Raw genomic sequence first — 11,993 nt, 5'->3', positions numbered from 1 at the left:
CGAAAGCTCTAAAATGCCTTTGGAGGCAGCATTCCAAGGCAGGAAGGCATCAAGGCACGTCCGAATTCTAATTCTGCTTCACTTCCTGTCTCCGGAGTTTCCTTCATCTGATAGAATTTTGAAGGCAGTATAGATGTATCCTTCGCTGCCTTCAATTTCCCACAATCCTGTGCTTGTGCGTCATATAGTCTATATAAATAAAGATATTCTGGTGAAATTAGACTTGTTACTTTATATAATAGATGAGATCTTGACCATGATAAACTTTATGAATCGTAATACTGTAAAAAGCTTAATAAATAATATTGTTTATAATAATAGTAATTAATAAAATGTTAAAAGGGTTCAAATGAGTAGTGAATAAAATTAATATTTAAAATATACTACTAATAATAATGAAACAGCCACTAATAACAGTGACCTGTTCTGCAATATTACTTGCATCAGTGCTTTTATTTATTTAAGCAAAAAGTAGCTGCCATTCTCAGTCATCTTCTCCGACGCACAGACCTTCGGTGGGTAATGACATTGAGGTCTTTATGTATTATTAAAACATTTCTATATAACTGTATAAGATCGTTTTTCTCCAGAATCTACAACTTAACTGTTAGGTAACCTAGCAACAGCATCACGTTCCGCTGCCTCTGAAGTCTGTCTGAAACTGTTTCTAGAGTTTCCTTCGCAGCCTTCGAAGTCACTGCCTCATAAGGCAGCGAGGCAGCAAGTCAGCTGACTAGGCTTTCGGACACAGCCTATAACATCTCACTGTTACTGATTCATCATCAGCTCAAAGCATTATGGGTAGAATCTCTCATCAATCTATTCTGATTCATCAACACAGTTTCACTGATGATCCAACACTGAAAGCAAACCCAGGATACAGCGGCTGAGTGAATGTGGTCTGGACTGTGTGGATGAGGCTCATTGTGTTTCTGTAGATGCTGTAGAAGGACAGAGTTCCTGCACTCTCATCCACATACACTCCTATTCTACTGCTGATGGGCTTTACAGCTAGAACAGTCTCTATGTTATTGTGTCTGAATGAGTAACTGGAGGAAGAGCAGCGCAAACTCCAGGACTGATTGTTATATCCAAACAAACACTCATAACCCCATCCCTTCCTGCTGATGTTCTTATATGACACTGATATACGTACACGTCCACTCCACTGCAGCTCCCAGTAACAGCGTCCACACACACTCTCTCTACACAACACCTGATAATAATGATCAAATCTGTCTGGATGATCAGGATACGACTGATCTGTGTCAGTGAATGTAATCACTCTGTTTCTCTCAGACAGACGGAGGAGTTTATTCACTGTGTTCAGATCCAGAGTGAACTGATGGGAATCTGATGGAGATAAAACACATCAGAATCAGGAATTATGAATCTGTTTGATGTTTTCATGTAGCTGAACTCTTCATGTTCAGTGTATCTTCAGTGTGTCAGTACAGATGAGCAGATATCCTGTGCAAATCATCATTTACATCATCAATTATAAAACTCTTCTTTCACCTTCTACAGGAAGAACATGAACACACTCAGTGAGTTTTTCTGCTTGTTTTCTTACTGACTTACATTGTAGGAAGTCGTTCCTGGTCCTGGGAACAATGTTGGTGAATGTGACTGTGGAAATCAACAGACATGAACAGTGTGATTCTCATCATCCTGCATCCATTCCTAACACATTTCTAATATGATGTTCTCCATGATATGAGATGATGATGGACTCGTTTCTGAGAGCAGATGAATCTCCAGGACTTTACCTCTGTCTGAGATCTTCTTGAGCTCCTCTTTGCAGAAATCCTCCAGTTTGTCTCTCAGCTGATGGACAGATTCTCTCAGACCATCAAAAGAGACGAGAGAACTGATGGGTTTCTCATTTCCATCTGTAGATTCAGGAGGTGCTGAGAGAGACTGGAAACTCTACAGAAAACAGAAATCAAAACTCATCAGCTCCACACTTCACCCAATAACCTGCACCAACATCAGATTTGACTTGACTGATATTCAGTAACTCAATCCAGCACTTTCACAGCATCAGCTTCATTCTTCTCATATTCATTATATCACATTAGAGCTACAGATTCTAGTATTTGACACTTACACTATATGTGAACTTTCTAGGAAATAGTTTGGATGATAAAACATCTGCTAAGAACATAAGTGTCCATCTAACAGCTCCAGCACATCAATGGAGTCTCATTGTAGGGTTGAAATGTTTCTCTGTGAGTCTCCTGTCACAGCAGGATGTGTCTCAAGTCCACTATGATGGTGTTCTTCTAGATCTGTGTTACCTGCAGGAACTGGATGTGATCCTGTGTGTGTGAAAGCTGCTCCAGCTCAGCGTCTCTCCTCCTCAGATCATTGATCTCCTGCTCCAGTCGCTCCAGTCGTCCTTGAGCTCGACGCACCGCTCGCTTTTCCTGATCTCTGATCAGCCGTATCAGCTCAGAGCGGCTTCTCTCAATGGAGCGGATGAGCTCAGTAAAGATCCTCTCACTGTCCTCCACTGCTGTCTGTGCAGAGCACTGTTAGGACACACAGTGATTCAGGCTTCAGTGGGACTGAAAGAGACAAGAGAGTCTGAACTGAGACTGAGACAATCTTCTCTTCTTCTCCAGACTCACCTTATGAGACTCCACAGCCTCTCTCAGCTGCTGAAGATCTTTCTCTCTCTGCTGGATTCTCTGCTGGAACGTCTTCTGTGTCTCCTTCAGCTGCTTCTGCAGGACAAACAGATGATAGTGAATGTCTCAGAAAACTACTGGCACTAAATCATCATGTGAACAGATGAATCCAGTAAAAGTGGGGAGAGACACCCTTACCAAAAAGAAGTATACTTCAAGTTTTATTTTATTAAGTATACTTAAGTAAAGTTCAAGTATTTTTTTTTAAGTATACTTTATGTAGTAAGTATACAAATATCAGCATACTAGTTGTATACTTTTCAGTGTACTACTTTTATACTCCTTGGGACTAAAATGGCCCACTTTCTAGTATATAAAAGTATATTTTTAAGTATTCTTTAAGTATAACAGTAGTAAACTTTGAGTAGACAACTAGTTTACATCTATGTTTTCAGTTTGTACTGCAAGTATACTAAAAGTGAACTAATAGGTATACTGATAGTTTACTAATTAAATACTTTTTATGCATTTTAGTACACTTTGAAGTAAAGTCTCAATAAACTACAAGATTAGTAGTTTTATACTTTAAGTGTACTCATAAGTTTTCTTTAAGTGAACTTTATTTCATATTTTAAGTATACTACTTTGTCCCTATTTAGGTATTAATTTGTATATATTTTGTTATATGAACATCTGAACATACTACACATTATGAATAACTAAGTTTAATATGTAGACAACATTGCCTTTGTTTGTAAAGCATTTTACAAGATTAAGATATCCAGGAAATAGATATAAGTGGTTGAAAGTATCTAGGCCTCAAAACTAGATACACAACCCTCAATAACGGTGGCAATCAGCCAAATATTAAAAAGATTATATCTGTACATCACAGTACAACAAATAACTAACAATAATGACAAAACAACAACAAAAAAGTTTAAATGAAGTCAGCAAACAGCAAAACAACAATCCTATAACAGTAACTGGATAATTTATTCATGCTGCAATGCATGCTGGGAAAGCCTTGACATTTCAACAATATGAAATTCTTTGTTCAGACAAATGTGTTTGACTAGTTGGGACAACATTATTGTAATTTTATTGGTCTGACAAGGGTTTTTAGTTTAAAAAAATATCATTTTTTAGTATTTGAGACAAAATGTTTAGTAAAATGGAAAATATGTATTTGCATTTTTTACAGTGTGGAAGCATCTGTTTTTGTTTCTTCGCTTGTGTTTTGGAAATTTTGTACAGAAGATGTGTAATAGCATCTCTCATGTATAACAATGAAAACAGATTCTCAGAGCACGAGTATAGTTCAAATACTTTTTCTAAGTATAAATCAAGTATACTTAAATGTAATTTTAAGTATATTTCTGATAAGTATATAAAGCACATTTCTGAGAAGTACTTAAAAAGTAGAAGTATACTTTCCTATTTTTAGTTTAAAAGAAGTATACTAATAGCACACTTGAATAAACTTCTTTTTCGTAAGGGCAGTTTAAATGTTATTTAACTGAACTGATTGTGGTTGTGGTTTCAAACTCCAGTCAGTGATTATTGTACATGACTGTAAATGATTGAAATCATCTAGATCCAGATTTACTGATTTACAAACTTGCCTTATGCCTGGCAGATTAATATTTCTTCTAACAGTGTGTGTATATTTCACTCTATTATTTTATGTTCATTAATCACATCATGAAAGGTTTACAGTGTATTTTCAGCAAACAGTGAAACTCTTCTTGCAGCTGCTGTTCATTTCTGCTGTGGTGTTCAGTGTGAATGCTGTAAGCTGTTAATATGGGTGCCGATATAAACACATATGAAACGAGTGTCAGCAATATTTCATCAGTGTCTAGTTTTAAATACCTGTTTCTCTGTCCTCTGTGCTGCAGCTGATACAGTGTCGTGGTTTTTATGTTCATCCATCGTACACAGCACACATATACATTTCTGATCAGTGCGACAGAAAACCTCAAGGATCTTCTCATGTTTCTGGCAGATCATCTCCTGCAGTCGTCCAGTGGCATCAGTCAAATTGTGTTTCTTTCCTTTAAACCAACTCTCATGTTGTTCAAGGTGATTCTGACAGTAAGAGTTCAGACACACCAGACAGGACTTGACAGCTTTGTATTTTGTTCCAGTACAGACGTCACACTGCACATCTCCAGCTCCAGCATAACAGTCAGCAGGAAGTTTGGTCTTCTTCAGTTTCTCCACCACTTCAGCCAAGATGGTGTTTCTAGCTAAAGCAGGTCTTGGACTGAAGGTCTGTCTGCACTGAGGGCAGCTGTAGACTCTCATCTGATCCTCTTGATCCCAGCAGTCTGTAATACAGCTCTTACAGTAACTGTGTCCACAGGGAATGGCCACTGGATCCTTCAGGAGATCCTGACACAGTGGACACAAGAACTCATCCTGAGAAAATCTGGCTTCTGCCATTTTACTGCATAAATGCAGAGACACAAACACACAACAGCTCAAACACACTTCAGTTTCTCTTTCCCTGAACTCATGTGATTTCTGTTTTCTGGTTCTGTGTTTGAGTGACGTGTGTAAAACAGGTGTGAGTCTGTAAATTAGGTTCCTCATTCCTGCTGAGTTTAGTTTCAACACACCTGATGGTTATTAATGTAAACACAAAGATTGATTAGTTGATTCATGTGAGATCAAACTACACTCTGTGGGAAAGTGAGTCCTGAACTAGGAATGGGAAACTCTTATAATGAAATGTCTACTAGATCTACAGTTCATTAAAGATCACACAGCTGGATCTGTTTTGTGTCGTGAGTCTGCAGCATGTCAAACCTCTTTGGCAGTCGAGGGTTTGAGGTGTAAAGAAGGTCTTGTGGAACCAAGTGGTTCGTCAGGTCCTGCTGAGATACAGGAACTGGTTTGAATGCATTTATTCTGAGAGTGCAGGTCAGATAGAAGATAGAGCCCATGACCTTATTCTGTCTGACCGTAAACCAGTTCTGCTGAGAAAGTCTGCAGATTCATCAGATACTAGTATGAATGAAACAGACATTACATTGCAGACTATCAGACACCTCATCTGAGTTATTTATCAAATAGAAAGCAGTGCAAGAAAGCACAAACTCTGACAGCAGTGAGTGATGTTGAATCATGAACATTATGATCACTCCCTCATTCACCATCACAGACACACGAGTGTGTGCACCTCATAGTAAATTACACCAGAAATACTGGGACAGGGCTGAACTGTTTTCCTGCCACAATTTTTTTTTTTTTTTTTTTTTTTTTTGCTAAGAACAAAAACATAGAAATCAATACAAAATACAAAATATCGACAAAAATAAAACTTGAAAGAGACAACAACAATAATAATAATAAAACAGTACAAAAAATACAATAAACAATAATTAAATAAAAATAAAGTAAAATAATAAGCAATAAAGGGCCATTGTTTTAAATAAGATTCTCTACACAAAAACTTTAAGTGCAGAACAAATTCTAACAGTCTTCATTGCTTTCTTATTAGTAGATACTGAGATCAAATGGATATAATTTTCCATATCTCTTAGAAAGACCACAAAGACACATTTACAGTTTGAGAATTTGCATTTGTAAATGTAAAATTTACTTAAGAAAATAATTAAATTTATAATATACAAATATATTCTTTAGTGGGGTCTGAGTCAAAGTACCCAAATATAATATTTCTCATTTGTAAAGAAAATTCTGGCAAAACCTTTAATTTAACAAAAGCATGAATATCATACCAAACCTCTGAGTGTAGTGACACGACCAAAACAATTGTTCCACAGTTTCATCGGCATTCAAACAAAAGGAACATGTCAGATCTACATCAGCTCTAAACCTTTGGATAAATTTCTTGACAGGATAAAACCAATGAATCAGTTTAAAAGACACTTCTTTCACTTTATTTGTAAGAAAGAATTTTTGCTGTAGTGACCAGATTTTTTTTCCAGTTACGATTTCCAAATAAATTGTTCCAAAAAAGGTAACATGTGGAGCAGAAATTAGATTCTCAAGAAATAATGATCTTATTTTAAAATTTTTGTTTCTTGATGTGGAAAAACAAATTTGGCCAACAGGAGTGCCACAGGGATTGAGAAGAGATGCATTAACTGTTGAAGAATAGTTTTTAAGAAGCATACACAAACCAGGAGGAATAGCTCCCATAACTACAGCGAATTCTTTTGGAGTTACAAGTATTTGGTATCTGGAAAGAAATTCTGAATACCTGAGCAAAAGGCCTTGATTGTTAAACAACTGCTGTACCAAACCCAAACCATTACTAAACCAGTTATCATAATATAGAGATTTTTTTCTTAAATAAAATATTCGTATTGTTCCAAATAAAACACCTCTGTGGCGAAAAGTTGTGTTTATAAATTAAAGTCCATGCTAGGAGAGCCTGTCGATGAAAGTTGGAAAGTTTGATTGGGAGTTTGGATACATCATAATTACACATTAAGAGAAAATGAAGATCACCAAGCTGTGAAAAAATAAGGCGAGGAAAAGCATTCCAAATAAGTTGGTTTAGATAGGAATTGTTTCAGCCAATTAATATTAAACGTATTGTTAATGGAATCAAAATCAATGAAATTCAAACCACCGTTTTTATAGGAATTCAATTCCTGCCACAATTACACATCTCTGTAAGACCACATCTTTTTACACATCTTTAGACAGCACATGATAATGAGCACGAGCGCGTCACTGCCTCATGACGTCATCCGCACAGTGACACGTCCTCCTGTGTTCCTCCAATCAGGAGCACTTCCTGTCTGGATCGGATGGAGGATCATATGTTCATGCTGAACAAGACAGATCTGATTCTTTAACGATAATGTGTGTAATGTAAATATGTGTCTGCTTTATATTTGTGTCATGTGACATCAGATTCTGACGCGACAGGAAGAGTTTAGTGAAACAGTGAATGACTTCCGTAGCGGGATCCGCGCAGAATAATAAACATTATAACGATATTCGGTGATCAGTCGAACTGTGACATTATTATTTAGGAAACGTGTAGTAGTTTGGAGAATAACAGTGTTTAATATGACGGAAACCGTGTTGAGGCGGAGCTGTAAAGTCACTTTGATCGCCGGTTTCACACTGCGCTAATACTAATGCTAATGCTGGATTAAACACGGTTTCTCCTGAAGAGTCAAACAACAACGCGTTAGTGAATAAAATCCGCCTTCCGCCGTTTCTGTGGCGCTCCGATGGCGACCGGACGCTGAAGCGGTTCGTGTGACCGTAAACACCGCAGTGACACGGCGATGAGTCCTCAGAAGAAGATGAAGAAGAGGAAGGAGCTGAACGCACTCATCGGCCTGAGCGACAGCAGCCGCAAGAAGAACAAGTAGAGCTGCGGACACTGACTGCTGCGAACCGAACCGCCCGACACCGGATCCGAGTCCAGTTCGGAGGAGCATGACCTTTCAACGTGATTCAATAGTACTGGGATGAACGCGCATCCCAGAGCCTGTGCTACACCAGCTTTTGTGCTTAAAAAGTATACAAATTTTTATTTTCCAAAAAAAAAAAAAAACGACCAATCGTTTCGCTAGATAAGACCCTACTTCCTCAGCTGGGATTGTTTAGAGTCCCTTGAAGCTGCATTTAAACTACATTTTAGAAGTTCAAAATCGGGGCACCAATGAAGTCCATTAATTGGAGAAAAATCCCGAAATGCTTTCCTCAAAATACATAATTTCTTCACGACTGAAGACAGAAAGACATAAACATCTTGCTTATTTGTGAATTGTTGTTCTGGATATGGACATCTTCTTTAAAGGAGTTGATAACAAATTCTGGATTATGTTTTCTTTTTTGTTTTTATATCAACATAGTACAAAATAATCCTATTTAAATCTATGTGATAAACGAGTTATGTCTAAAAGCAATCAAACAATTGATTATATTACATAAAATGTGTAATCTAATAGACTACATTAACTGCAAACTGTAACTGTAATCAGTAACAGGCTACAATTTGTAAGTAATCAACCCAGCACTGACGCAAATGAAGCCTCATCACCGCTGTTGAAATGCCAAGTGCACCTCTCTTCCCCGTGCATTCTTGCTGGTGTCCTCGTGGGTCCAGGAAGGGTGCGTTGAGGGGATCAAGCGCCGCCGAAGCAATGAGCTGCCGGAGCCACAGTTCGGACAAGTACCGCACCCATTAGACAGACTCCACTCCTTACCTGGACCCTTCCCTTTCGAACACTGCCCCTCCTTCACAGAACTCTCCAGCATAACGAGGACACAGATCCCCTATTGTCCCTTTTTGGACACTTTTGTTTATTTTATGTTCCATAAAAGCCTCTCCGAGGCCTGACGTCATGCTGAATTGCCTACGTCAGTCTGTCGCTTGCTCCTCCCGCCACAATATATAAATATATATATATATATACACATTTATATATACAGTCATGTGAAAAGTTAGGACACCCTATTGAATTTCATGGATTTCTGTATCAGGACATAATAAAATATTATCTGGTCCTTGGCAGGTCTCAAAATTTGGAAAATAAATCCTCAGATAAACATCATCACATGTCATATCACACTGTGTCATTATTTATTTAAGACAAATACAGCCAACAGGGAAAGGCCATGTGTGACAAAGTTAGGACACCCTATGAGTCAGTTGCCTGTAGATCCACTTTTAGCAGCAATAACTTGAAGCATTCATTTTCTGTGTGACTTTATCAGTCTCTCACATCGTTCTGGAGGAATTTGGACCACTCTTCTTTTCAATGTTGCTCCAGTTTGTGGGCATTTGCTTATGCACGGCTCTCACCACAGCATTGGAGCCAGGATGAACTCTGGACTTGGACTGGGCTGTTGCAACACTTCTTTTCTTTTCAGCCATTCTGTTGTAGATTTGATGGTGTGCTTGGGATCATTGTCCTGTTGCAAGACCCAATTTTGGCCAAACATTACATGTCGGACAAATGCCATCGCATTTGACTCTAGAATACTTTGATATACAGAGGAGTTGATGGCCAACTTAATGACTGTGAGGTTCTCAGGTCCTGTGGCTACAAAACCAGCCCAAAATTATCAGCCCTCCTCCAGCATGCTTGTCTTTTGGTATGAGGTGTTTGTGCTGATATGCTCTTTAGGTTTTCACCAAACTTGGCGCTGTGCATTATGGCCAAACATTTCCACTTCGGTCTTGTCTGTTCAAAGGACATTATTCTAGAAGACTTGTGTTTTGTTCAGATACAACTTTGCAGACCTAAACTGTGCTGCAATGTTTTGTTTTTTTTTTAAATAGAAGAGGCTTTCTTCTGCTAAGCCTTCCAAACATGCAATTTTTGTCCCATATTTTTCTAATGCCATTGTCATGAACTTTATCATTTAACATGTTAACTGAGGCCTGTAGAGTCTGAGGTGTAGTTCTTGGATTGTCTGCCATTTCTCTGAGCTTTACACAGTCTGATTTTAGGGTGAATTTTCTGGGACGTCCACTCCTGGAAGGAGAGGTGTCTGTTTTAAATGACTTTAAATGAATAAACTTCAGATTGTTTGGAAATGGCCATATTACTCTTCTCAGATTGATGGCAACAACAATTGCTTCTCTAAGATGATTGCTGATGTCTTACCTCCTTGGCATTGTGTTAACACACACCTGAAGGCTCCAGACCAGCAAACTGCCAAAGCTTTTGCATTTATAGAAGCGCTTAGACTTGCTGATGATCAGTTAATCAAAGGTATTTGATTAGCAGTGCTTGACTGTTATTTACCCTCCTAATTCCAGTGTTAACAGTAAGGGTGTCCTAACTTTGTCACACATGGCTTTTCCATTTTGGCTTTATTTTTGTTCAGTAAATAATGACACGGTGCAATTTGTCATGCGTTGTTGTTCATCTGAAGTTTTATTTTCGAAATTTTAAGAGCGGCCAAGGACCAGTTTTGTTTTAATGATGTCCTGATACGGAAAACCATGAAATTCAATAGGGTGAACTTTTTCACATGACTGTATATTAGTCAGTTAATACAGCGATCTAATATAAACATACAATTTCTTTCCCAGCTGTTTAACTTCACAGACATAACACTGTGCTTTTGTAGCTTGTGCGTTTTTTAACATAAAGTTGTGTATGAAAGGGAACTTAGCTTACTACTCACATGCCGTGCGACAGCCGCTTTTTGGTGGTGTGCTTCGGATTCTTCCACTCAAAATAGGCATTTTCAAAATGATAGAATAAGTGATCTGTGGGGTATTTTAAGCTAAAACTTCACAAACACCTGATACTTATGTTACATACTGTAAAAAGGGACATAATAGGTGCCCTTTAATGCACTTCAAATAAGTATGTTGGGAATAAAAATGTACTATAAACATACTACTTGAATTTTAAGTCTATTTTTATATATTTCTATATAAAAAATTCAGATGCAAAAGCCTGTAAGTCCATCTGATGTTTTTCCTTAAAATAAGTATTTTATCATGCTCATATGTATAGGTTTCTACCAAGGTACCGGTACTTCTGCGTGGGCTGAGGCTGGGATTTAGTGAGTTTGAAGTAAAAGTATTTGATGGACGTATAATATGTGTGTGAAAGAAAAATTCATTTTACTCATCTATGTGCTTATGGAATATTGTGTAAGGGTCTGCTTTATTTAAACCTGATAATCAGAATGACATAAGAGAAGGGTGTTAGGGCCCTAAATATAAAGATTTGATTCTTGGGAGTATGACGTTGCAGAATGTATTTATCTGACTTACTACGTGTGGAAAGTTACCGTTTAGGAGATGTAACCTTGAAGGCTAGGGAAGAGATATGAATTGGAGTGAGCCCTCCCTTCTGGGTCACACTCTGCAGTAACTTGTGTTTCTGTATGACTGTCTGACCTTCTTTGCAAAGAAAAAAATTATAAAAGACATTTGACTGAGTTTGTCTTTTACTTTGGTGAGAGTCGATTTTATTTTGCCACAACAATTTGGTGTCAGAAGTGGGCTTCCTTGGATGTGCCTTTTGGACATGAGAGCGGATGGTGATTGATCATCCTGGACGTAGAAGTGGCAGCCCTACCCCGATTAGATTGAGAGAACCAGGGCCCAGGAGGGACACCACTGGAATCAGTAAATGAACCCAGGTGGCATCAGAACTCTCCGGTAAGAGACAGATCAAGATGTTCTAAAAGAATTTGGTTTTGAAATTAGAATTGGTATTATTAGAATTGGGGTTAACAAAAGAAAAAAGGGGGATGAACCGTAGTGGCTGGTCCGATTCTGTGGGCAACGTGATTAGTGTTATTGTGGGTTAGAGTCCTGCATCTGAGATAATTTCAAGGGGAAATTAGAATCACGGGAATACAGCACAGCCAATTCATTCTGTAGAAAAG

The 11,993-nt window shown here is 38.0% G+C and overlaps 1 protein-coding gene across 1 annotated transcript; it reads right to left on the bottom strand.

Annotated features, from left to right (window-relative positions):
• Window positions 1-643: 643 nt before the first annotated feature.
• Window positions 644-5,081, bottom strand: LOC127161808 (tripartite motif-containing protein 16). Its single transcript, XM_051104560.1, has 6 exons — window positions 4,509-5,081; window positions 2,634-2,729; window positions 2,301-2,534; window positions 1,770-1,929; window positions 1,582-1,629; window positions 644-1,353 (listed from the first exon to the last, which is right to left on the bottom strand). The coding sequence occupies exons 1-6, from the start codon at window positions 5,079-5,081 to the stop codon at window positions 833-835; spliced, it is 1,632 nt and encodes a 543-aa protein (XP_050960517.1). The 3' UTR covers window positions 644-832.
• Window positions 5,082-11,993: the final 6,912 nt, after the last annotated feature.

Source organism: Labeo rohita, unplaced genomic scaffold (assembly GCF_022985175.1).
Source record: "Labeo rohita strain BAU-BD-2019 unplaced genomic scaffold, IGBB_LRoh.1.0 scaffold_745, whole genome shotgun sequence".
NCBI classification, from domain to species: Eukaryota; Metazoa; Chordata; class Actinopteri; order Cypriniformes; family Cyprinidae; genus Labeo; species Labeo rohita.
The sequence above is the reverse complement of the archived record's forward strand: the minus strand, read 5'-3'. Positions and strand labels throughout refer to the sequence as shown.